This window comes from Zootoca vivipara, chromosome 11, assembly GCF_965207765.1.
Source record: "Zootoca vivipara chromosome 11, rZooViv2.hap1.1, whole genome shotgun sequence".
In the NCBI taxonomy this organism is placed as follows: domain Eukaryota; kingdom Metazoa; phylum Chordata; class Lepidosauria; order Squamata; family Lacertidae; genus Zootoca; species Zootoca vivipara.
The window spans coordinates 49,132,132-49,160,056 of record NC_142594.1 but is presented as its reverse complement, the minus strand read 5'-3'; the positions used below and the strand labels follow the sequence as shown (position 1 = coordinate 49,160,056).

Sequence of the window (27,925 nt, the reverse complement as noted above, 5' to 3'; positions counted from 1 at the left end):
GCAGGACCAGGTCTCTTCTCACATCTAGCGTATGTCAAAAACTACTGCCTGTGAAAAATGGGGTGGGAAATAGTTTACCTTGGATAAACAAAGTGTTTGTCCCAAGCACCACTTTACATTAATGAAACCCACATAACGAGGTCTGAAAACCCTCTAATGTTATCACAAGTAGTAACACAATCCAGTAAGATGGCCGCTTCAGGCAACAGGTTCTTAAACTGCTGTTTAAGAAGGTAAACCGACGACTAGAAGGGCTTGGAGGCTTCTCCTCCTCTTAATAAGCCAATATAGACAGAAGCATCTTCTTGTCCTTGATTCCATTAAAAAAAAAACAGGCTCAGAACTCTCCAGAGGGAATATATGTCAAAGAAAGGAATAAATAACATTTATCTAGTATTTAAAGCATACACTTCATTTAATATCGAACTGCCAAGTTCCAAACAGAAAAAACCCAGAGAAAAGCACCTGAGGTTTGGTCTACTACTACGTGCAGGCCTTAGTCAACTTACACATATTGTACAGAAAAACTAAGGTCCACTGAAGGTGTGTATACCAGGAGTTCCTTAAGCCAATGAATTGAAAACCTTTATAAAAGAGAAGGAATTGTGCATTTTCAAAGGCTACAGCTGAAGCCTCGTGAAACTTGAATAAAAGACAAGTCCGTCTTTCAGTTTCATCCACCAGGCTAACTCAGACCCCTTTTCTAGGGGAACCCTTAAAATTCCTCATGGACTCATGAGGCGATTATTTTATTTATCTGTTTTAAAGTATAGCTATTTAGGAGAGCAAACTGCCCTTTTCAGTGCTTCCACATATAAGTATTACAAGGTCTTCTGGGTGAGTAGGGGGGGGACCTTTTGCAAACACATGAAAAAAATCCTGAAGGAATTTGTATCTACTAATTTATTTGACTGTGTCCCTCTGGAAGAGCCAACAAACTTTTTTGTCCTTGCCCTTGGAAATGCTGCCCTGACCTTTCAGACCTTGGAGAGGAGAGTCAGCTTTCTAAACAATCTGATCCTCAAATTCCAGCACTTTCTGGAAAAAGAGGGGAAAACTCCTCAGCTAGAGGACTGCTCTGTATCTGCCCAGATTGCCTAATTTTGCTGTCTGTTCTGAGGAGAAAAGTGTCTCATTTTCCACAGAAACAAACCTGGAACTTATTATTATTATTCATTTAATTTCTAGACCGCTGTATATTTTTTTTGGGGGGGGGGACTGGCAGCAGTTTACAGCCTACGCTAAAACACCAAACAAAACAATCCAGAATCAAACATTACAGATGAAAGTCAATACAAAGTAAATATTTGCAATGTAATTAACAGGGAACAAAAAAATGGTATCTTAAAAGATTTCAAAACAGAACATGACAAAGGAGGTGAAGTGCAGAATGCACATTTAAAACAGCATTTTAAGATTCCTCATCAAACATCTCACCCCTCATGTTTCTGAGGGGGGCGAGAACTGACACAGGTAGCCTTGAGATTGACAAGGATTGAGGAAATTGCCTTGCACATCACCACAACCTGAGTGTAAGCCTATCTGCAATGATATCATATCCATAGCTCCACTCCTTGACCTTAAACCCCTGCCATTTCAGGGCTGGAAAACATGGAGAAAAGATACACTTTGCAACCTGCAAAAACTTTTGCATCACAGTCCAAGGTAACACAATCTCCCAAAAAACTGATTAGCAACCTTTTCTCCAGCTGACAACTTTGTGGGCAAAGGGACCTAACATCAGCCATCACAGCAGAAACACAGGAAACTAGAGACTGATTTAAACTTATTTGGGAAAAGCCTACTGAGCCTTCCAAGCGTTATTATTGAAATGAGAGCTAAGGCTGCAAAATCTGCCTGGCCTTTGCCAAGCAGGCAGAGAAAACTTCAGGTGTGAAAAGGCTGCCTTGAGAAACCGCAGGTTCCAACTCTGAAAACTCACAGCAGAAGCAGCCTAAGGTTTCTGCATAAGCCAGCAGACCAAGCACTGGGCTTCCCTTGTAATCTCAGTTCTGTAGGAGGAAAAATATAAGATCCCTGTGGCCCATGTGTTTGGGGGTGAATAATAAAAGAATCAGCTGGGTGTCTGGATTCAAAATGTGGGCTTTAACAGTCTCTCCAGCAGGAGAGAGCCCCCAGCAGCAGAGTAACAAAGTCAAGAAGCACAGTGAAGCATTAGGAATGCAGGCTGTTAAGCCTTTTGCCCCATTTAGTCCACTTGCAAGCAGCGTTCCTCTGTTTCTATTTACCCCTCTTGCAATGAATAGACCACACCCTGTTAAGTACGTTTAAAATGCTTTACTTACTAAATCCAAAGGTCTGATTCATTGTCCCATACACCAGCAAGGAGAACACAGGTAGATTACTCCTGGGTGCAAAATACACAATATAGTTTCCAACATGTTGTCTGAACCTGCAGCAAGTTCAAACACATCCATCCTGGGTGATTACATGGCGAGAAGAGGGAGGGAACAGGAAGAGAAGGCTTTAATAGCTTTCTCATGAAAGAAGAGGGGGTGTGGCCCAGCTGAGTCTAGGAATCAAGCTCTATTGTCTTAACCGCTTCATGCACCAACTAGGACTCATGTTTGACTGCAAGTTCAACTACAAGTTTGCTTGGGTAGCCTCCGTCTACCAAGCTGTAATGTCTCAGCTGCAGATTCTTTGCTATAAAATGGAGACTAACTGGCTGGGCTTTTGTAGGGACAGATGAGATGGATTGTAACGTATTTCGTGCATTTAAAAAGGCTATAAAATGGCTCTTTAACAGCTACATTTTAATGATATACTCAGCCAGTTTCTATGGAGATTGTGGTGGTGGCCAGAAAGGAGTGCTTCACTTTAATATCATTCTAGTATGTATCAGCCACTTACTTCAGGGATAAATCTTAAAATCACAAAAGGATTTCTAGCTAACCACATGACCAGGGCTGAGCATAAGCAATTGGGAAACCTTTGGTGAAAAAGTATGTCCAAAATGTCAAAAGTAAGAGGTTGTTAAGCACCTAGGCCTGGAGCTCCTTTCTCACCCACCTGGTCCTGCAATTTGTAAAACTGTTATGGCCAGTTTGAGGCACACTGTGGTTTTTTTATATAAAAAAAACTAACAACCCATTGCCCAGGTAGCCTGAATTCAACAGCAAGAAAAGCTGCAACCTGTGACCTACGTAAACTATGCAAATAAAGTATATCCTCATAATTTCACACTGGCAGGGTGGGGGGCTTTGCTAGTTATGGGGAAAGGAGAGATGCCCATAGCCATTCTGCATAGTTACATTAGAGGGCAGGCAAGAAAGAGATGCTCCTCCATCAACTGAACCAGGGATCGAGGAAACCTTTTTCTTTAGCATGGTATTCCCTTCTGGGGAACCTGCCAAGGGTTGCATGCCAGTAGAGCAGGCATCCCCAAACTGCGGCCCTCCAGATGTTTTGGCCTACAACTCCCATGATCCCTAGCTAACAGGTCCAGTGGTTGGGGAAGATGGGAGTTGTAGTCCAAAACATCTGGAGGGCCGAAGTTTGGGGATGCCTGCAGTAGAGGGTGGAGTCAGGGGCAAATGTGAGCAGGGCAACAAATACCAATTTTAGCTTTGCACAATACCCTAGTTTATATTCTCATTGCTGCCTGGGGGCCCATCAGAGTGAGAACAGTGACTCCAAAGGACTTCACTGAGGGTGAGCTGACATCAGAGTCATTGGAGGTTCACAAATTAGAGCTGCTTTGCTGAATATTATTGCTTTGCTCTTGTCTTCTCCCCATATGAGGGATGTTATCAGTGCTTTTTTCCCCTGGGGGTACTCAAGGCTACGCAGTACCAGCACATTTTTTCAAGAAGAATAGCACCGGTTAAAAGTATGGCACTTGCTGTAACAACTTCATGGTGCGTACGGCACCTCTTTTTCTAGAAGAAAAGCGTTGCCAGCACCCATCTCTATTCTCCATTCGGGGCAAGCAAGGAGCAGTATCAGAACTCAAGGACACATTCCATGTTATCAACAATTAGCAATAGTCCAGTATTGGAAACAATCTAGAAATCCCCATTTTAATTCGGTTAAATAATATTTGGAATGTGGCTCCATCTCACCACAGAAGGGTAATTAAAGGCAGTTCAAGGATAGAGACTTTTGGTGAGACTTGGCTTCCTTTCTTTGCCTTTATAAATAGAGACAGGAGGTACTTTTATTCCACCCTTAACACAAGAATCTCTGTGGAGAGGCTACTTGAACTGATAATGCATAAATAAATATAGTGCTTGTGTGCTGTGTGCTGCATATGGAACTTGATAAGAATGTACCACTGGACGAGTTACTGTAGTTACATGCTGTTCTTATATTTAAATGGACAACAAGAAAAATTACAGGGGGAAAGGACACATTCCAGCCAGGGAAAAACACTGGGGAGGCGGCGGCAAAGGATGACCAGCGAGTGGTGTGGCCCGGGGAGAATTTCAAGGGCTGCATTCAGTCCTTGGGCCTGAAGTTCCCCACTCTTGATCAAGTGCCAACTGGTCCATCCCCCTCCTAGCCTTGTCTCCACCAGTGCCCATTTCTCCACCTGGTTATCATGTGAGTTTTATGTGAATTATGGAACAAATAGACATGATAGAAAAGGAATAAGGGATGAGGAGGGAAGAGGACAACCAACAGATTCGTTGCTTGTCCTCTTCCTTCCTCATCCCTTTTTCCTTTCCTATCATGTCTATTTGTTTCAAAGCCATTATGGCAAGAACCCATCCAGTCTAGTTTCTGTACAGCGCTAATGAGCATCTTGGTGTAACTAAATATGCGCACCCAAGCAAGGTGGTGGGTTTATTTCCTGTCCTCAAGGATAGAGAAAAGTGTGGAGCTTGTGGAGCTTGAGCCTCAGAGGATGAGGATGCTTGGCAAAAAGAAAAAAGGTAAGGGTTGCAAACCTCTGGCCTGCACCAGGAATTACTGCTGCATCCTCATAGCATCCCACAGCATCTTGTTTTCTTTGAATATATATGTTGGAGCAAGCAAACTACTGAACAAGCACTTATGGCTGTATTAGGGCATCAATATGTCAGGCAAAAATAGCTCTTTTATTTACTGAAATATCTATAGTCAAGCCTCACTAATTCTCACTTTGATTATCTGCAACCCTGATAAAGCCTGCTTGCTTTGTGCCAACTGAGATTTAATAGCACGGCCCTGTATTGGCTGAAAGCGGCTGTGCTACTGAGATAGCAAGCGCCGTATTCCTTTCCCAGTGTGAATAATATTACAGTATTATTGTTTTTACAAATTAAAAGAGAGAGAGAGAAGAAACCACACTACCTTTATATACAGGCGTGTTCCAGAGCATTGTGGTGAACACATTGCTCTAAATTAAAAGTGTCAAAAGAAACGAACGGCTACATTTAAGGCTACAGTGCTTTTGACTGTTTTATTGGACTTGAATGCTTAACTTGCTAATTTGCAAAATTCAAGCATCTGCTGCAATGGGTCTCCCAGCCATTAGCATGAATAACTGATGTTTGGCTGTTGTTTTATACCCATGTGAACGTGGAGGGAAAATTAAACCGATCCCTCTTTCTTTGTTTCTATTAATTTTCTGTGAAATTCACCTCCTTGGGCCTCTCTGTTACTGTAAATATGGGATATAAAATAAAGAAACTTTTGCAACCCATCTTGGACTCTTAAAATGAGGCACACACTGTCTGAAGAAGAGGCCGTGTAATTTGAAAGCTGGCTTTCCTCCTCCTGGAATTGTTCCCATTAAACAATCAAGGCTGCTTAGGGTTGCCAGAATCGCTGCAGCCTGATCTGAAGAAATCTTGGTTGATTAATTTCATGGGTTTTTAACCAATTGACTCCTTATCAATTAAATCTGCATATCAGCGCATATGGATGAAAGAAATGACGTGCTTTGTGTCTACATGAAATCTGCACTTGTTGTAGGGGCACCATCTGAGAAAAGGCATCCCCTCTCACGTGTTGAGAGAATAAAGAACGCCTCTTCCAAGATGGCGCCAGATATTGTCATGGCTCCAGCCTTGAGCTCAGATGAGGAGGAGCCAGTCAAGTCTGGGGCTGCTGTAGCATCAGGTGAAGAACTGAGCCAGGCTCCCAAGGCTGGTGGCCTCACAGATGGCGCCCTCAATACTGACTCACCTGCCCAGTGGCACCAGCAGTGTACAAGGCAGGAAGCCACAGAAAGGCAAAGATGTGTTCATCTTCATGTTGGGAATCTGACATGAGATACCCACACAGCAGAGGTTGCCCCCAGTTCTAGTCACCACATAGGATCCAAAATAGCTTACCGCCTTAGAAGATTAGGTTTCAGTAATAGTTCCTGATGTTGATCTGTGATACAGCTTGTAAAGGTAAAGGTAAAGGACCCCTGGACGGTTAAGTCCAGTCAAAGGTGACTATGGGGTGTGGGGCTCATCTCGCTTCAGGCTGAGGGAGCTGGCGCTTGTCCACAGACAGCTTTCCAGGTCATGTGGCCAGCATGACTAAACCGCTTCTGGCGCAACGGAACACCATGACGGAAACCAGAATGCATGGAAACACTGTTTACTTTCCCACCACAGTGGTACCTGTTTATCTACTTGCACTGGCATGCTTTCGAAGGGCTAGGTGGGCAGGAGCTGGGACAGAGCAACAGGAGCTCACCCAGTCGCGCTGATTCGAACCGCTGACCTTCTGATCGGCAATCCCAATAGGCTCAGTGATTTAGACCATAGCGCCACCCACATCCCTATACAGATACATCCAAACACTGAGTATCTCTGTTGCTCCGTCTTCAAGATGTAACACAGACTTCGACTCCCTTCTCAAGATTCACTGACTGACTACTGAGCTGACATGCCTTAATCACTTATATAGTCAGCACTGGGCAGTTACCATAGCAACTGGCTTGGCTGACCTTGCACCTGTGACTTATCTCATCCATGGGATGATTTGTGCCCATGAAGGAAATTAACCCTTTGCTCCATGTCCAGTTCCTCCAGCACTTCAGACCAGTGAACAGGACCTTTAAGAGCCACAGCCTTCAGGCCCAAGGCACTGGAGCCTGGGAAGGATGGGCCCGGTTGAAGCAAATCACTTGGAGCTCTCCGTGGTGCTGCAGCCACTGGTCCACTTTAACTCTGTGGGTACCTGATACGGACAGCCACCTGCAGTTTGCAGCATGTGGAGGAATTCTTGCAGGTCTTGCTAGGGAACACAATGTGTTCTCAGGAAATTGCCCGCATAATGAGTCAATTATTTCCAATGATTTCTATGGGGAAATTTCTAATGCGTTCCTGACCATGTAATTTTGACAGGGCAAAATCCAGGAAAACCCTCTGAAATCTTGCAAAAGGCAAACAAGTAGGACATAAAGCTCTCCACTAATGGTTCCTCATCATCATGGGGTGGGATGCCACAGGGTTCTGTCCTCAGCCCGTTGTTGTTCAACATCTTTATAAAAGACTTGGATGAAGAAATTGGGGAAATGCTCCTTTTTTAGAGGTTTATAAGTAGAGGTTAGATGGCCATTTCTCATGTAGGATTTAGTTGAGATTCCTGCACCACAGGGGGTTGGACTAGATGACCCTCGGGTTCCTTCCAACTCTACAATTCTATGATTCTATTCCCCCCCCTTTTGGAAAAATGGCTGCCGTGGACCAGCAAAACACAAAGATGTAAGGCTTGTTTAAGACTGCGTATTTGTTTACAATACTACACACAGGTTTGGATATCTGACTCTGCAGTGTGCATAGCAAGGCTTGGGTACTAATCTCTTGTGTTTTGATAAGTGATTTTCCAAACAGCAAGTGTTTGGATAGTGGGACCTGCATGTAAGTACAATAATTATACTTATTATACTTTACCTTACTGTTTTATCTTCTTTGTAAACGGCTTTGAGGTTGTTGTTGTTTTACAATCAAGCGATGCATAAATTTTATGAAATAATAATAAAGTGAATTATATACAATGTTGTATACCAATTATTTCTTTTTGAGACTCTTGAATGGTTAATTGGAGTTGCTCTTTCAATCAATCAAAATGTTTTTAATCCTATTAATCTAACCAATCAATCAACCAAAGAGATTTCATACCCTAGTTGCCAAAGTTCAACCCACAGAGCCCACTTGTGCCTTGACCAGTATCTGTGTGGCGAGAGAAGTTGTCTGGACAGTTTAATCCCAAGTCGTTACATCAATTGCAGGAAACCCAAATCTCATGGTACCTTTAAAGACTTAACAAATGTATCATGGCATAAGCTTTCATGCCCACAAAAGACAAGCACGGTTTGTTGGCATCTCTTGTATGGAATGCCTTTCTTTCTGAAGTATGAATGGTCCTGACTTTGTTTTTCAGCACCAGTTGCTAACTTCTCTTTGCCTGGGGTTTTGCAAGAGTTTAATGTGATGTGACTGTGTGCATTCTTAAATGGTATGTTTCTCTTAATCTTTATATTTTAACTGATTCTGTTGTGTTATGAACTGGACTTTTGTGTTTTTGAGGATTTTAAATGCAATCCACCTTGGGGGTTGTTAATCAATGAAGGGTGTGGCTAGAAATACACGAATAAAAAATCATGACAATAAAAGTAAAGGTTAATAATCTGAACCCTTACCTACCCACAGCAGCTGAAAATGTGAAGTCTAATTCCTTCGCATTTCAGGTAGCTGCATTCTATTGACCTTATTTTGGAAATCTCCTTCTAAGAGATTTCTGGAGTATATAGCCTTAGGCAATTAAATGGATTTATTTTTTGTAATTGATGTCCAAAGGAAATAAAGAACACTCAACGATGCGTTAAAAAGGACCCTTAGGAACATAAATTCCCTCGTCGTTACAGCAGCAAAATCTAATGCATCACAAGGAGTGATATTTTACAAAAAGTAATTATACAGGCCACCCTGAGAAGCCTGATCTTGCTGTGTGTAGCGATGCACTCAGCAGACTTCTGCATACGCGGCAGCTACCAGTGGGTAAATTAGTTTCACTTGCTACCTGTCCTTAACTGCATCTGAAGCAAGTGGGGTAGATACATTACAAGTCTCCACTGTGGCTCCTCAGTGCACAGAAGGTGCAGACAGCTTTCTCCATCAAGCTGTTGGGCTCTGAAGGAGGAATAGGGATGGATAGAGCTGTGAAGTTCAGTTTCTCTCCACTTTCCATTCATGGGGATGGTTCAGGAAGACAAATTAGGAAGATCTGGAAACCAAACGAATATCCCTACCCCCACACCCCCTATAATGTGGAAGTAAGCTATCACTTCATGGAGCAAGATACAGTGGTACTTCGGTTTACAAACACAATTGGTTCCGGAAGTCTGTACTTAACCTGAAGCGCACTTAACCTGAAGCGAACTTTCCCATTGAAAGTAATGGAAAGTAGATTAAACCGTTCCAGACGGTCCGCGGAGTACTTAAACTGAAGCGTACTTAACCTGAAGCGAACTTTCCCATTGAAAGTAATGGAAAGTGGATTAATCTGTTCCGGATGGGTCCGCGGAGTACTCAACCTGAAGCATACGTAACCCAAGGTACCGTACACCCAAGGTTTATTTCAGCACTGAACTTGCTCCAAGGAATGCAGGCTAGCATTGTACCGTTCGCCCAGTGTAAGCTGCCTTGCCTCTTTTCACTTACCAAACCAGCTCACAGACTGCTTTTTAAAAACCCCAGCGCTAGCAAAAACAAATAAATGACAACACAGGTATTAGACAATCCTGAAGCAAAAGAGAAAGAGAAAACAATTACACCCATGAGTAGATATCAAGACTAATTTTATGAATGCTCCGTTGCGTTGCCCTCCACCTACATTTTAATAATAGGAGTGAGTGCAATGAAACTGAAGCACGCTGCCCTGTCTCCCTTCTTGGAGAAGGCGACGACATGCCTCATTGCATGGAAAACCTTGCTTCTTGTACCTCCTGATTTGCAAGTCATGTTCCACTGAGCCACTGAATAGGAAACAATGCAAGTGGGGTTGTGTGGGCTGGTGATGTTCTGGGTTTTCAAAAAGGAAATGGATTAATAATTCTTGGGTAGTGCCAGTGTGCTCTCATGTATGAAGTTTTAGAGTTGATTCTGGTTTCCAGTCCATCTAGTGAGCTCTGTGTGTGTGTCAGAGAGACAGAATGGTCTGCAGGGTCTCCCATTGTCTCTGTTGAAATACCAGTAACTTTTGGCTTCTCTCCAAATTTTTCCATCCCTGCTGTTCACTACTAGATCTCTGTAACTAAGAATTAATGCATGAGCTTGCTTTCTTCCTACTCGTACCCTATCAGAGGCTGAAGAGAAGGATAAAAATGTGAATGCTATGAATAATAATAATAATTTAGATTGTAAGAAGGGCATGTGTTTTCATTTTATGATTATTTTTACAGCATCTAGATTCTATTTAAAATTATATGGTAGAAGGCATGGGAGAGTAGAGAGAGAGAGAGAGAAGTGAGAGTTCTTTTTCCATTAAACTTATTTTATTACAGTACTAGCTTATGCTGCAGTTCTTGTTTTGTAACTGAAGCTTGAGGCCCATTGCTCAGATTTCGCTTTAGTGTTTATGCTACAATTCGCTCAACATTAGCCTTGGAGTTGGCTTCTAGTTCTTGGGTGGTGAAAAATCAGGGTGCCCCCCAAAAAAGTCGTCTTCTCTGATATTCACCTGTTTAATTGCCAAACAAAGGAATACCTTAGAAAATGATAGCAGAAGATGAACATGTTCACACAGGAGAAAGTGGTAAATACCTGGTTCCCAGACAGTTTGAAACAGCATTCCTCAATCTGGTGGTCATCAGATATTGTTGGACAACAACTCCCATGAGCCTTAGGCAGCATGGCCAATGGTCAGGGATAATGGGAGTCGCAGTCTAGCAATGTCTGGTGGGGGAAAGCTGACTCAGAGCTTAGTAGGTTAAACCAGCACTTTGAATCGTGTCTCCAAACAAACTGGGAACCAGGTTGAGGAACACTCCCCCATTGTTGGCGTAGGAATAGAGGGTCTCAGCCTTTGGGGGCTTGCGGACATATTTAGAAAGATAAGAAACTGTTTTGCATACCACAAAGTACCCATTTCACAGACTAGCAATTCTCAGACAACCATCCCAAACAAAACAGCTACCCTCTAAAAGCAAATAAAACCCACAAAAAAGCGTATACCCCCCGCCAAAAGACAGGCAACCCCCTCCCAACCAACCTAAAAGAGAGAGAGAGAGCAGGGGCCTTGGTGGGTGCCAAGGGTTTTGGCTGAGGGTGCTGTGGTTCCCATGGGTGCCATATTGGGCAATCTAGACATCGAACAAAGCCAGCCATGTAGAATTTAACAAATAGGAGATTCAACTAATAACATGGAGGTGTCTGTCTTTGCGGTCTGGACTCTTGGCAAATGCCCTCATTTATCATGATGATGTTGCGGTGTTGGAAAGCTGGCCTGGAGCAACTGATTCTGTCTTCAAATCAGTGGACAAATGAATAGGCTGTTAAAAGAGCCATCTAATGGTAATTAATTTTTGCTCATTATCCATCCAGGGTGGATTTGAATGACCAGCTGAGCCCATCAAGTTCTTTGTGTCTTGTTTCAGTAAACCTATTGAGGCTTCTCCCCCAACCCTCATTTGATAATAAAAAGAAGAAGAGGTAGAAGAGAAGATTTGAAAACATTTCTTTTAGAAAAGGAAGATTAATCCGAAGCAGTAGGCATGACTGAAATAACTGGGAAGATTTTATAACACTAAGTATATGCTAACAGACAGTAAGAATCCATTATTACGGCATTAAAATGCAGCACTAGTTTAGCAATCTATTAAAACCGGAGATGCTTGGCTTGTTGGTTAATTAAGCCAAAAGGCACAAGAATGGAGTACGATTATCTCGGAAGATAATCACAGCGCTGGTGTTTTTACAAGCCACATGCCCTGCAAAACGGCCTAACAATGTTAAGGCACATGACACTTGCTTCAAGGCCTCTCGCTGTGTTTGTGCATATGCATGGAAGTTGTTAATACGAAATGTTTGTGATTACCTTCCAAAGCCTTAAACCTGCTGCACACCTCTCTTATATACTGAAAATCATAGCCTGATGCTGAGACCATGTGCAGTGAGCTACCCAAATTACATGCATGTGCTTGCAAATGGAACAGAGGGCTGTAATGCTGACTCCTGTGATTGGCAGTGCTTCAGCCCCTAGAACAGCCTTGGCCAACCTAGTTTCCTCTGCAAGTTTTGAACTACAACTCCCATCAGCCTGTGCTGGTTGGGGCTGATGGGAATTGTAGTCTAAACCACCTGGGATACTAGGTTTGGAAAAGGTTGCCCTAGATTATACATCCCTGAAGCAATCCACCGAGCTGTTCAGTGTGCATTTGGGACACCCCTTTGTCCCTTTGTTTAACTTAAGGAAAGAGGACCATATGGCAAACAACCATGTTGAGTGAATTTACCTTCATTTGAAGCTTCCTTCAAATGTTGGTTTTGCTTCCTTGAGGGACTTTCAACCAGGAGGAGGAGCCATGAGAGAGAAAGGCTTCCATCTAATGAGCTTATGACCAGCTGAATTAGGCTTCACAGTAAGTGGGGTGGTTCCATTTGTTGGGTGAAATGTCACATTAATACAGTGGTACCTCAGTTCTCGAACAAAATCCATTCAGCTTCCGAAACATCCGAAAACCAAGGCGCGGCTTTCCATTGGTTGCAAGAGCTTCTTGCACTCAGCGGAAGGCGCATTGCATGTTTGGGTTCTGAAAAACATTCGAAAACGGAAGCATTTCCTTCCGGGTTTTCAGCATTAGGGATCTGAAATGTACGACAACGGATCTGTTTGAGAACCGAGGTTCCACTGTAATGGCTGGATCTAGACACATCAAAAAAATGTTTCAGGAAAATGGGTTGTAAACCTCATAATGGGAAATCGTGTTGGTGAAAAAGGGAACTCTACAGCATGATCTGGTGTCACAGTGTTATAACGCATTTAAAATACTTTTTCTTTACTTATATAGCTGAGTCCTATGGCAGTCCCCTTGCTGGGGTCACTCACAGAACTGGGCAAATAGCTTGAGAGAACCTTTGCTCTAGGTGGAGTTGCTGTTTTAAAACAATCACTGCCTGATTGGTATTGATTTCTTATGGATTATTATTTTGTTTTATGGTGGTTTGTGGATTTTATTGCTTTTGTTTGCTGCTTCACAGGCCTTTATTTATTTTTTGCAGTGAATGCAAGTAACTGAAATCTCATTGAGGGTCAGGGCAAAGAGAGGAAAACTGTCTTTGTTTGCTCTTCTCTTTCATCCTCCGCACATCCATGCCCTGATCCAGCCCCTTACGTGGAACCAAACTTCCATGGGTATCTTCAGTTGGTGGATCAAGGGCTGCATAAAGGTAAAGGTAAAGGGACCCCTGACCATTAGGTCCAGTCGTGACCGACTCTGGGGTTGCGCGCTCATCTCGCATTATTGGCCAAGGGAGCCAGCGTACAGCTTCCAGGTCATGTGGCCAGCATGACAAAGCCGCTTCTGGCAAACCAGAGCAGCACACGGAAACGCCGTTTACCTTCCCGCTGTAGCAGTTCCTATTTATCTACGTGCTTTCGAACTGCTAGGTTGGCAGGAGCTGGAACCGAGCAACGGGAGCTCACCCCGTCACAGGGATTCAAACCGCCGACCTTCTGATCAGCAAGCCCTAGGCTCAGTGGTTTAACCCACAGCGCCACCTGGGTCCCTGAGCAGGGGCTGCATACGTAACCCAAATGTTTGTGAAGTGATGTCTTGGTTTGCCCATGCTGCTTTGTTTTTGGTGGGATGTGCGTTTGGATTGTTATAGAAATAATAAAATTGAAAATTGAAATGTGTGAGAGCAAGGCTGAGCAAGTGAAGGTTGGAATGTGAAGGTCATGCTTTTTAAAAGAACCATGAAAGAAGGATGGAAGGACATGCGTACAGGAGTTTTGCTAAAACTGTTAAGGACAGTGCCTTGTGATTAAACCAGTGGAAGCTAGTAGAGGGAAGTACTTGCATATATGGACATAATTGCCCCTTTGCTTCCCTGTGCTTTTTTATTTCCTGTTTGGTGTGTCACCCCTCAACTGCATGCTATTGGAGGTTGTGTTGCCTTGGCCTTGCAATGCCTAAATAAACATCCTGTTTAATGGACAGTTGGAGTATGGATCTTTTTGGCCATCCAGGAAGAACCCACAGGATATATTGGGTATTGAACCCCAAGATTTCCCCAATTAGATGAGCATCCAGAATGCCTGGATGTGTATCCCACTGGAAGCAAAGTAGAGACAGCATCTTCACTCAGATGTTCATTCAGTTTAACCTCCCACCGCTAATACAGTCATACCTTGGTTTAAGTACGCCTCGGTTTGAGTATTTTCAGTTTAAGTACTCCATGGACCTGTCTGGAACGGATTAATCCACTTTCCATTACTTTCAATGGGAAAGTTCACTTCAGGTTAAGTACGCTCAGGTTAAGTACGGACTTCCAAAACCAATTACACTCATACCGGTACATTTACATTTGATGCATGCACACGTCTGGATCCACAATGTCTTCAGGACATCACCCATCTATATGTTGGCTTTATAGTGACACAACCTGGTGTGAAGAGAGCTTGCCACACATGGATGCTCATCATTTGATGTCCGTAGTATCGGGTGGTGACTTATATGTGTGATTGAGGCACCAGACTGCTGTGTGCCAACAGCCACTAGACAGACACCGAGTACCTAGAGCAGGTAAAGCAGGCTGTATGCAGGCATGCAACCTGGAAGTGAAGAGTGGCTTCTTTCTAGTTGCTAAGACTATAGGAGTGCAGCAGACCTTGGATAGCAGGCCATGTTATAGGACTGGCACTTTGGGATTCTGATGCACAGGACAAAGAGGATTGTGCTCTCAGGTGCTGGCATCCCAATGTGAATGGCTTGTCCTCCTCTATTTTGACAAGCGGTCTTGGTGCTGCTGAAGGAAAAAAAAAACAGGAATCCATGCCTCACCCGAGTTCAAGACTTAAACCAGGAGCCAGATAAAGCACAACAGAAAGCACTTTTTTAAAACCGTTGCTTGCATTTCTTCACATGGCAAAGATACAAATTTCATACGCTCAAAAAAAAAGAAATAAAACGTAGGGTTGTGACCAAGACAACTTCACATGAGGTTAGGCAGGTTGCTTTGCAGAGAATTCCCCAGGAAGACAGCGCTTAACCTCAGGTTGACTTTGAAGTTTATAAAAAGAACCATCACTTAAGTGAAAGCTGCTAAACTCGACAGAATGAAATCAGATGGACAGAGAGAAGCAGCCCTGTTAAAAACAGAACCAAACTGACTCATCAGATTATGAACTTCTCCTGCACTTTTCATGCTAGCACACTATATTACTGACAGGCCCTCTGGCTTTTGTGGTTTTGCAGCCATGAAGCTCACACAGGAACCCATACTGTCAACAAGCAGAATTGTATAGATTTCTAAAATGGGAAGGGAAGTGTTGGGGGGCCAGGGAGAGAGCATTTTTAGTAAGATATGGTCTGAGGACATCAAGGCCCCCAAAACCCACAGAAAAAAAACAGGGAAAGGAGAAAACTACATGCTATGAGAAAGCATGGGTCTGTACCAAGAACGGCAATTCTGCGCCTCTCTGTAATGTATAGTACAAATTACCCTGTGTCCTATGCATTTATCTGCCCCCTAATTCCACATTATTGGCTACTTCTGGCAGGGAAGAGCTCAGCACAATGAGCTTAGGACATAGAGTAAGTTGCTCTATACATTATGCAGGGGTGAATCTGCCAGCAGCAAACCCGTGTTGGTTTGTTTTCAACGCTTAGTTTCTTTCTTAAATTAAGAACTGCCTCTGGGGTGGTAAGGCCATGCTGTACGTAGGGCAACTGCTCCATCCCCGCTTCTCCATGGCATAAGTCGTCAATGCCTGGCATTGGTTGCTGCTCAAAAATGGACATGCTCGCTTTGATACCAGAAATACCAATCTGACTGCAAGGGGTTTGGACTGTGTTGGAAAACAGAGAGATCACGTCAGTTCCAGTGCCTTTCCTCTTTCCTTCCTACGCCAAACTGCACAGAAAGGCAGGTCAAGGGGAGTAGCTCCAAAGCATAGGAATTTGTCCAGCCATGCTAGGGTTGGATAGCTTGTTCCCATCAGCAACAAACTACTCTCTGCCAGTGACTTGTAATGTGCTTGCCATAATTACTTTTGTTGTTGTTGCTAATACTTGCTGCTACAGTGCATGTTAAAACTCTCAGGAGGAGGTGGATAGCCCCCCAAGGGCTTAATTAACAGCTCCAAACCCTTGTCATCTCTACACTCATGGCTAATCCCATCTAAGACGCCTTCCACCGATGGTAACATGGCACTGATTTACTAATGCAATGCAGCAAGTTGGGCATCTCAACATCAAGGTAGTTCAATGCACAACAGGGAACTACAGAGACATATGTGGCCAAAAAGCTTTACCATAACAGGAACCCAGTATCCCCGAGAAGTTTATGCAGCATCTTCAGTGAAAATCAGTAGCGGTGGGCAAGTGTAGTTGAAAAAACAGCTTACCCAGTACAACCAACCCTCCCTTCTTCTGAAATGCACAACCACTGGAGACGGTTAGGTTTGAGCTTTACAGAATTCACAGAGTCCAACATGCATCCAAATCCTTTGTAATGTGTAATGTTCATCTCCATTCAGTTTTATCTAGAAAGAGTTACCTGAAGGCAGAAGCTTGCCATTCATAGAATACACTTAAAACTGGTCATTCCCCCTTCCCAGGGAACTCTGGCGATTTCAAGGCAAACACTCAACCCCAAACATATTCCTTAAACAAAGGAGACTAGCCCAGATTCACCCTATAATACTGATTTGCAGTACACCCCAAAAAAAAAGCTATTCTTCCCGTAATAAGTTCGCTCCCCTCTATAAACATTTTAATTATCAGCCAATCTATTTTTAAAGCAGAAAGAAACAAAAAAAGGGGGAGGGGGGGAAGCCAACCAATAATATTGCCTGAAGCCACCTCACCTGGGCCATGCCAGCTGTCGGAGTAGCAACTAATCTGGGCTCTGGTGCTAATTTCACAACATCAGTCAAGGACACGCTTGTCTCTGCCACGAGTCCTGCAATGAGGATCACAGACCTGATCAATGAGCAGAAACAAGATGAGGGATGTGCCTGGACTCCTTGGCAAATTAATACATTGCATTGATCTTCCTTGGTCAGGTCAGCATTCAGAAGTGAAGGATAAAGGGTAAAGATCTTACATTCCAATGCACTTGGGCCTGGGCAAGCAGGGTCTCGGAGATTGAGTTTACGTCAGTCATTCAATTTGTCCCGTGGAGGGCAAAGCTAGCCACAGAGTTGCAAGTTCAACAGTATCAGTAATCATTGAGGAACGCCAATAAAGCAGCAAATAGATGGGAAAATATGGAGAAGTAATAAATTCAAGGACAAAGCATGACTTTTAAAAAAAGAAGAGTTAGCTACAAAAAGGGGTGGAATGGGGGCAAGGGGGGGAATATTAGCTTTACCAATATTTTTGCTAGCTTGTCTGTCCACACATATCTGTGCTAGTCTGTTAAAGCAAACACACCCACAAAGAGTCTTTCGGGACTTTAGGATTAATAGACATAGCACCAAGTCCCTCATTCCGTTAGCACACGGATTTCCATTGTTCCACCAATCTTCTGGAGCAGATCTGGGGAAGAGTGCATAGCTGCCAAGTACCCAATTTTCCCTGGGAAACCCCCGTTTTTACTTACCTTTTACCGGTGGTCCCCCGTATCACTTCGTCTCCCGTTTTTCTCCGTTATTTTCTCCTGCCGGCGGCCATTTTTTTCTTTCCGATTTGCCCTTCTATGGGCACCAAAAATGGCCGCCGCCGGCTTCAAAAGTCACATCTACACATGCCCGGAAGTGCATAGACGTGACTTCCGGTGTTGGCGGCGGCCATTTTTGGTGCCCATAGATGGGCGGAGCGACACCAGAAGTTGCGTCGACGCACTTCCTGACATGCATACAAACGACTTTTGAAGCCGGCGGCAGCCATTTTTGGTGCCCATAGAAGGGCAAAGCGACACCGGAAGTTACGTCGACGCAACGTCCGGTCCCGGATTCTGCTAGACTAGGCAGGACTTCAGTCTGATCCAACAGAGCTCTTCTCCTATTCCTACACAGCACGTTAAATAACTTGACTCAAGGGAGCCTTGTGAAAAGAGCAAGTAAGGACATAAATTTAAGCTGAGGATTGGCCTGTGACAAGGACGGGAGGCAGCAGCTGCAAACAAAGTTTTTGAATCCTGTTCATGCTGCTTAGAGGACTCTTTGGTTGACTTACCATGGATTGCTCTGTAAGCAGATCCTAAACAGGCTGAATTAGCAGTGTCAATAGTGTAAACTGGAGCACTGAACACATCAGACAAGACCTGAGAAGCATAAAAAGCATCTGTTACAACCAGACTGTGGGAAACAGAGACAGTAGGCAGTTTTGTTTCCATTGGCGAGACTTACAGAGAAGCGTTTGTTTCAAGACGGGACCTTGTACTGATAATCAGGTTTGGATAACTAGTCACTGAAGTTCCCGGGCACTGAATCTGGAAGGCCACATGACAAAGGAGATTTCTGTGGCTTTTTTGAGTGCTGCCTCAATAAAGCAGGGGTATGGAACCTTTTTCAGCCCTGGGGGCTGCTTCCCATCCTGAATAACCTTCCTGGGGCATGTGCCAACCTTCAGTGCTCCTCACATTTCCAATGACCCCCTAAGTTTCATTTCTAATAGTAAAAAACAGTCGTGAATCTCTAACATGCAGGTGGTTAATCTCCAGGTTGTGCTCAGACCACTATTTAAACAATACTGACTTTCCGTGAGAGCGTTCAATGGGAACATTCCTAGGTCTACAGGCCTACCTACAACGGATGTTTCTCTGCTGTTTCACACTGCCGGCTAAGGGTCAAAACAATCATTCCTCCAATTGCATCTGTGTCTGGACTTGTAAAAAATAATATTTGTTTGGCCCCAACTTCTGCTTGAGATCAGTCCCCTCCCAGCCCAATAGCTCAATAGGTTTGGTATTACAAATGCAGTAAGCCCAACTTACTTGTAAAATTGCTTTATTGTGGGAAGCCCCTCCAGTAGCCAGGATTCTTGTTGTAGGCACTGCAAACCGAAAAGGAGAAAACAAATTAACGCAAGTATAATGTGTCCCCATTTATACTATGATGAGTGTTTGGTTATGCTAGCCTAAATTGCCCGATTTGGGTTCTGGGATAAGTGATGGAAAGCTGATTCGCACAGTCCTTTGCTTGCACAAAGTTGTCCATTCACAATAGCATGTTGCAAAACAGGAATTGTATTGCTTCACAAGAGGGGGTCCACTGCCCTGTTCTGTACATATCATGGACTGGCTGGATACAGAGGAGGGGTGGGAAGCACCAGCTGGGGAATCCCCAAGGGAACTCCCAAGGGAAGATGCCTCAGAGCCAGGGGATTGGTGGGGGGAGGGCAATGAGTGGTCAGAACGAGAACAGGGAGCAGACTGGGAGGAGGAGGTATCAGTAAAAAGGTCATCTGGAAGCATCCTAAGATGATGATGATGATGATGATGATGATGATGATGATTTTATTTATATGCTGCCCTCTCCGGCCAAAACCGGGCTCAGAGCGGCTAACATCAAATATATAACATGTTACCATAAAATCAAGCAATCAATTAAAATACATCCTAAAATCAAATCAGAATCAAAGTGAAATCCAATCAGACGGCAACCTGCAAATTAGGGATAGGGACCTTAAATGCTCACCAGGCCTAACTGTTTATACTGATCTTATATGAGCCTGTGAGAAAAGTTGGGGGGCCACTTTCACGCAAGTTCTTATAAGGAGAGAGGGGGAGTCAGAATGGACCCTGCAAAAGGCTGGCGGAACAGCTCCGTTTTGCAGGCCCTGAGGAAAGATGTCAGATCCCGCAGGGGGGCCCTGGTATCTTGCGCCAGAGCATTCCACCAGGAGTTGGAGGTGAAGAACAGGCTCTCCTCATCACTCCTGCTACAGGGTGAATGCAACATTCACCATGGAAAGAACGGTTAAGAAAACTGTGCAGCCATGGAAATAACTTTATACTGAAGCTATTTTTAAAATGTCTGCCTCAGTCTGAGTTTTCATTAGGCAAATTTTAATTGGAAGGTAAGCAGCAAAGTCAATAAAAATTCCTGAAAACATCCTTTTACAATGTCCACAAATGAGACATCAATTAAATTTTGGCAAACCCTAGCAATATATTAATGAAATTTGGTCCAGACATGAATCATTAGCAAAGAAGAAGGGAACAACTGGTTTATTAAGCAAATATATACCCCGCCTTTCCTCCAAGGAACTCAGGGATGTATAGAAACCCATGGCGAGACAAAAGAATCTTCCTGAAACTTTGCATCATCTTCATTAGACAAAACAGGTTGGTAGGACAAGGAGTTTCCTGCATGGGTTTCTGAGCCCAGAATGCTTTGCTTGGGTGCGGACTTTCACAATGCAGCCAACAGCTCTGCATAGAGGAGACTTCATTCCACCGATAAATTTAATCAGATCTTCCTCTTTGGAGGTTATTCAGCGATGCACAAATTGGGTTTAAAAAGCCATTAAGATCTCTGTCAATGTCAGTAAACAAATAAACCACACAGCTGAGTGATTCCTTGGAGAAAACAAGTTTCAATTATACCTGTGCACAGTGACAGAGCCCTGCCAATACTTTCAGAAACATGTCACTGAAAACCAGTGAAAAATAACTACTAAGACCACTAGGCTTGGAAGGAAAAGACAAGAAGAAAACACAAACACACACCCAACACAAATTCTAAAAGCCTTGTGGTTAGCCTTATTTATATGCCACAAACAAGGGACCAGCAAGTTTACACCGCAAGAAAACAAATGCGCAGTTGTGGATCTGGTTCTCCTTAAGTAAGGCAAGGCTAGTTCAACATTTTATTACACATTTAACAAAAAATATATACCCCTTACTCAAACTAAAGTGGTTTACTAAAAGCAAGGCACCTGAAACAGCTGCCATTGCCTTCTTTTAGAAAAAGTGCACCCACAGTTCTTTTAGATATTTCAAGGAATGCTGGGGCATAATCCTCAGAATTCATTCTTATTTCATTGGCACGAAATCAAAGCTGGAAAAGTTACAGAAAAAGGCTACAAAAATGATCAAGAAATCAGAGCACTTTCCCTACAAATAATAATAATAATAATAATAATAATAATAATAATAATAATAATAATAATAATAATAATTTATTTATTTATACCCCGCCCATCTGGCCGGGTTTCCCCAGCCACTCTGGGCAGCTTCCAACAAAGAAAGACTGGAGCACTGGAAGATTTTAGTTGGGTTCCCCACTACACCAAATCAAAGGGATGCTTAACAGAACCTTATAAAATTATGCCCGGTGTGGAAAGAACTCTTACCCCCTTTTCCATAATACCGGACCTTAGCGGTCTTCCAATGAAATTGATCAGCTATAGATCCAGAGCAGACAAATATTTCTTCACGCAATGCATAATTAATTTACAGAATTTGCTGCCAAGAAATGCGATGGTCAGTAGCGTTGACATGTCTTGACTGATAGCCACATACATCCTAACCGTACCAGTAGACCTCATGAAATTAAGAATATAAGAATTGCCATGCTGGGTCGACCTAAGATTCATTTACCGTAGCCCAGTACGCAGTGGGTGATGGGATCGCTCATGGATTTAGCCCCACAGCTATGGACCAGAGTTAGTTCCTAGAAATGAAGTCCACATAATGCCTATATGAAATCTAAAGATCCCAATCCCTGACTCAGTCCATTTTTAGATACATTTTGTCCAGGGCTCCCCCCCCCCCCGGGCCAACCAGAATTCACCAAAACTCAGTTGTGGCACCTCACAGGTGGGCACCATTGCCATTATAAGAGAACTTCAAGGGAGGTGTTCATGGTGAGTTCCAGTACCTCTTTTTCTAGAAGAATAGCATTGATTATGTCCCCTTCTGAAAACATTGAGTAATGGGGCTGGACAGCTTCTGGATCCCCCATAATGTGAGCGTAGAATTCACATAAAATCAACCCAAGGACACCTGACAGTGCTTGTAAAAGAAAGTCCTAAAAAATTTAAGCAGCGGGGAAACAAGCCACTCTTCAGGGCTGGTCCTGAATCCCTAAGCATGAGCAAAAAGGCAATCAAGTAAGTCAGGCAAGTGTATCAGAGGGTAAGCGAAACATCAGAGGGGTAGCCAAACATGAAGTCATAAACCAGAAGCCTCACATGGACTTCTTATGCAAAAGCCTATCTGGAGCTCCCAGGAAGCTGGCTAGATGTCCCCAAGCTTCAGCTAATCAACAAACAAGAGGTGGGTCAGAAAAGCAAGCAAGGCCCATGGATTCAAACCTGACACTGCCCTGTTGAGATCTTCAGCCAAAGCCTCCAAAGTCTACTAGCCCTCAGTACAAGAAAGCAGTTGTAAGCTCGAGGAAGCAAGGGCACATGTAGCAAAAGCTGAACTCAGAAGCAGACAGAGGAGAAAGTGTGCTACTTGGGGAGAATTGCGTTGTTCTGGCTTTTAGGGGTGGCTGGTGGGATACTTGAGACATCACGCTAGCAGATGTCGGAACCAGAGAGAGCCACTACGTACTAAGGAAATAATTCTGTACCTATCTGCATCCTCAGCTGTTGACTGTAATGGAATTAAAGGGACAAAAATCTTGTCTTGGAACAGCATGTCTCTGTTCTGGGAGGCTTTTATGAAGCCGCTTTGTCATTTTGCGCTAAGGGTCGCAGGCAATGGAGGGGCAGGAAATCTGCAAGCCTCTCTGCTGAAAAAGAGACCTCAAAAATAATGCCAATAGGGCTGGAAGGAGTTCAGAAAAGGGCAGCCAAGGTGATCAAGGGTTTGGAGGAACTCTCCTAGGAGGAACAGGGAACAGGCAAGTAAGCAGAGACATGATAGAAGGTAATGAAATTATGTTTGGGGTGAAGAAAGTGGGTAGAGAAGTTTTCTTCCTCGTCTCATGATACCAGAACCTGGGTTCATCCTATGAAGCTGAATGTTGGAAGATCCAGGACAGACAAAAAGAGGTTCCTCACACAGTACATAATAAAACTATGGAAGATGACCACCGACTTACATGGCTTTAAAAGGGGGTTAGACAAATGATAAGACTATTGATGACTACTAGCCTTGATGGCTAGACTACCGCCAGTATCAGAGGGAACATGTCTCCAAACATCCAAAGTGGGATCACCTGGTTGATTTCATGTCCTGCTTAGGGGCTTCTCATGGGCATCTGGTCAGTTTTGAAGAGAGCCATTCTGTTCTCTGAATGGGGCCAGGTGCTTGTTTGAAGCCTCAGTCCTCCTAACTTGCCAAGGATGTACAAATCACAGAACCAAACAGGTTGTGTGCTAAAAACAAGCCCCTGGAGACCCAATATTTGACGAAGGGAAACAATCTTAGCACTTTGCACACAACACCAAAAAGCGTATCACAAGCCCTGTACAATTTGTGTCGAAACCTCAATCTTCCTTTAGCTTGGACCCTGAGATTTCACTGGCCATATTGAGACTGAAAGCTTCAGCAAACAGACAAGCTAATAAGCCGAAGGAATCCTTTAAAGAATTGCTCTATTCCTCTATCAACTTGCCTATGCAGATTGGTAGCTGATGCGCACCTTAACAGGCAAGCACCAGGTGGTACCAATCTATTCGCTGGACAAGGTTCTCACAAACAGGATGGTGATGTTGCCTAGCAACAAGAAGATACTTAAGGCTGGAAATTTAGCTTACAGAAATCTAACAGGCTGAAGGGAAACAAAGCCACAGTCTCGTCTAGATTCATAATTATTTATTTCATTTTTAAACCACCCTTCATCCTGTAGGATCCCAGGGTAGCCTGCAACATAATCAGATAAAAACGCATTGTCACATAACAAGGTTTGAAACAATTAGAAGTCTGCTTACCAAAAGCACATTACAACCATAAGCAATTTCTATCCATCCGCAGAGAAAATAAGGACGGCTGGGCTTCCATAGCGTGTTCCATCGCCCAAAAGCCCAAAGGAGAAAATGCACCTTTCCGTTGATGCTGGAAAGCTGACTGCTAAGGGGAAGCCATGCCTCCACACAGAAGTGGTCCATGAGTTGGGATGGAGTCACTAGCTCAACACCAGCATTGCTACAGGTTTTCTGGGCGGGGCTAAGAAAGCTGAGGCTGAGCAAGTTGTAGTGATACCAGTATCACTTAGACCACTGCTGGCTGCATTAGAAGGAAATTCCACAATCAGGGTGCAGCAGCCAGGAGGGCACTATCTTGTGTCACCACCAAATAAGCTAAGCGCATCAGTGGGCTACAAACAGGGCTTCCCCCTAGAACTCAATGAATGGGCCAGCAGGTTGTAAGAAAGTTGCTCCTTTAAATACTTGCGTCCCAAGCCATCTTTGTACAACGGTACCAATACCCTACAGGGTTTGTGTGCAATACAGCAAATAACGATTAGTACGGTATATTTTCAGAAATCAAACAGCACAAAGCTGTTGGCGAAAGTGCGGCATGGGCTTGATTAAGCTAAAAGCCAATGATTGAAAGACCCTAAAGAAATTAACTCAAGAACAGCCCAAGGAATCAGGAGCTCATCCGGATGAGAAGAAGCTAAAGCTAAAAGTAAAGGACCCCTGACAGTTAAGTCCAGTTGCGAACGACTCTGGGGTTGCGGCGCTCATCTCGCTTTACTGCCCAAGGGAGACGACGTTTGTCCACAGAGAGTTTTTCCAGGTCATGTGGCCAGCATGACTAAGCCGTTTCTGGCGAAACCAGAGCAGCGCACAGAAACGCCGTTTACCTTCCCGCTGGAGCGGTACCTATTTATCTACTTGCACTTTGAAGTGCTTTCGAACTGCTAGGTTGGCAGGAGCTGAGACTGAGCAACGGGAGCTCACCCTGTCATGAGGATTTGAACCGCCAACCTTCCGATTGGCAAGCCCTAGGCTCAGTGGTTTAGACCACAGCGCCACCCACGCCCCTAGCGTAACGTTAACAAGGGAGTGGTGTGTGCGAAGCATCAGGATGTCTCACTTCAAATCTTGCCTCTGCCATGAACACACAAGTTGGGCTCACGAAAGCCGCATCCTCTTAACCTCAGCTCCCAATCTGCAACCTAAGGACAAGACGCCCATCAATGGCTACCATTCATAGTGGCGGCAGACTATCCCCAGGTTCAGGGATCCTATGCAGGAGTGGCCCGTGCAATAGGTGAAGTGAAGCCATTTGCTTCAGGTGGCAGATCCGCTCGCCACCCTTGCCATTGTGCTGTTGCCAGCCCTTGCCAACACAGCCCTGTTGCCCTCACTGCTGCGCCCTTGCCGCTACTGCCTTGTGATGGCAGCACAAATTCAATGGCCTGGGCAGGGAGATGGTGGGGTGGGGTGGTGACCCAGATCTGCAGGGGCAGAGGTGGGGCGTTTTACCTACATTGGCAAAATGTCTTGGGCCAGCCCTGATCCTATGCCTCTGGATAGATGTTGCTGGGGGGGGGGACAGAGGCTACTGCCTGCATGTCCTTCTTGCAGACTTCTCCAAGGCAACTGGTTGGCCACTGTGGGAATCAGGGTGCTATATTAGATAGGCCTTTGGCTTGATCTAGTAGGGCTGATCTTCTGGTGCTTTTCAGTGCACCAGAACTCCTCATCAGGCTGGATATGAAGAAAACCTGGAGGGGCCAGACAAAAAATTGTGACTTGGTATTGAAGCCATGGGGTCAAAAAAATCGTTTGCATTGTAAATACTCTTAGAAAAGGAAGAGTTATGGGGGCACTTCGCAATTTCCCACTGAACCACTGATTCTTGTTTTCCTAACTCTTGGACAACCTCAAAAGATTGCTGCAAGGATTGTTGAGATAACGGAGTTTTATGAACTCCTGAAATGTAAATGTTAATGTTAATATTATGAGTGGCAGCACCAATTTAAACTTTCACTCATGTACACTAGATGTGCTGAGTCACCAAATGTTTGTATTACTAATTCAATTTTTTATTACTAGATTAAATTGTGTTCTCAAATGCAGACATAAGAATGACTTGTATGAGTACAGAAATGGAATGTAAGAACCCACCCAAATCTGTTTCACACAGATCTGGGCTCTCATTGTGTATTTTATGCAGAAACCCATTACTGCTATCAAAGCCAAGAAAGATTTTTACTCCATGTTTGGATTCAGAGACATTTGACCAAACTACACAGAGTGTACACCTGGGAACAACCTGAAATAACCTTGGCTTTAAGCGTGTGCTATAAATTCCTGGTTTTAATGGCCACTGAATGTCACCAATCTCTGCTGCACTGTATTAAACAACACCGGGAGCACTGGGGAAAGTGAATAGCACTGAAACTGCCCTTGAAGGACATGGGTCTAAATTACTCTCCCCTCCAGAATATTCATATGATCCCTACCGAGAACGAATCAATTATGGAATGACAATGCCAAGAGAAATGACAATGGCAATATTAACCAGAAGAGACACACCTCATTCATTCATTCATTTACTCATTAATCCATTTGTCAATCTAGAGAAAATCCAACATGTTGATTTCAAACTCTTCTCTTGTTTTTGGAATCTCGTTAAAAAGCTCTGGAGTGGGCATACACCATTTCTGTGTCTAGCGAAGGACACTTGAACAGGGCTAGCGGTGGTCCAGCACACAAAGGATATCGCAGAGATGGAAAAGTCACAGAAATGAGAAAACAAAATTATTTAGAAGTTGTGGCACCTTTCGTATAAGGAAAGGCTTAAGTGGTTGGGGTGATGAAAAAAAGATAACTAAAGGATGGGCATGTTAGAGGGTTATAAAATCATGCCTGATGTGGAGAGATTAGATAGATATTTTTGTCCTTCCCATACCACTAAAGCTCAGGTCTCCTAATAAAATTGATTAAAAGTTCAGGACAAAAAGACAACACTTCTTCACGTGATGCATAACAACTTTATGGAATTCACGACCACCAAATATGAGGATGACCACTTCCTTAAACGGATTTAAAAAGGGGGGTTGTTATGTTAAAAGCTTTGTTTCTGCCTCAGTACTGCCTTTTAATTGAAACACCCAGTTCAGATTTAAAAAAAAAACACAAAAGCTTCTGTCTCTTTCACATCATTTCTCAAATTCACGCAGCCTTCAGGAATCAATGTCACTGGCTGCTCCATTTGGCGCTCTCCCCCTTCCTTCCAAACTGACAATATTCATCCCTCACTGCAAAGTGCCTAGGACTGACAGCTTTGCTTCAAGTTCCCTGGCACACACAAAAAGATTATTTATTTATTTTTGCCAGATTGTTCAAAAAGAGGCTGTTCCAAGAGGTAAAACAATGCCCTGCTGGAGTAGCCGAGTGAAACTGAGTTAAGTTGTAAGGAGTTTCGTTCCCAGAAATAAAATTGTGGGCACTGTGCAGAACAACACTATGCTGAACTCGAGAGGACGCACCAGCAGCAAGACCAAAAAATGCAGCTTTGTTGCAAATGCAACACAAATGTGGGGCATAAATATATAATAATCATCAACATCGAGCAAACTACCTTGCTCCATCCAGATGCTGGACTAAATGTCACAATTAGGCCAGTGGCGTAGCAAGGTCAGGTGGTACCCGGTGCAAAAAAATCTTGTCACCACCCCACCCCACCCACACTGAAATCTAGTTGGACTCGCAAGAGACTGTGATCTACTCACAGTATAAAAAGACTGGCTGTGATCTACCCATTGTCAGTGCCAGGAGTTGTTGAGCTTTTTCTAGGGGAGGGTTGCCCAAAGTTGTTGAGCTTTTGGGGGAGTGGAGAGAGCTTCTGCTTCTCTCCTTCCCTCCATCCTCCGCTTGTTTGATCGCCTGCATCCTTCCGGTCCTCTCCCTGCATCCCTGCAGGCCTCCTCCAGCAGCCTGGGAGAACAGGGC

At 43.9% G+C, this 27,925-nt stretch overlaps 1 protein-coding gene across 2 annotated transcripts in view; it reads right to left on the bottom strand.

Annotated features, from left to right (window-relative positions):
• XYLB (xylulokinase) overlaps positions 1 to 27,925 on the bottom strand; it is a 97,363-nt gene that overhangs the window by 1,018 nt on the left and 68,420 nt on the right. For both annotated transcript variants that reach the window (XM_035129159.3, XM_088653460.1), the window contains exons 16-18: positions 19,053 to 19,111; positions 18,293 to 18,380; positions 16,981 to 17,075 (exon numbers count right to left, since the gene is read on the bottom strand). In XM_035129159.3, coding sequence (XP_034985050.3) covers positions 16,981 to 17,075; positions 18,293 to 18,380; positions 19,053 to 19,111 — 242 coding nt within the window. The remainder of the gene's footprint in view (positions 1 to 16,980; positions 17,076 to 18,292; positions 18,381 to 19,052; positions 19,112 to 27,925) is intronic.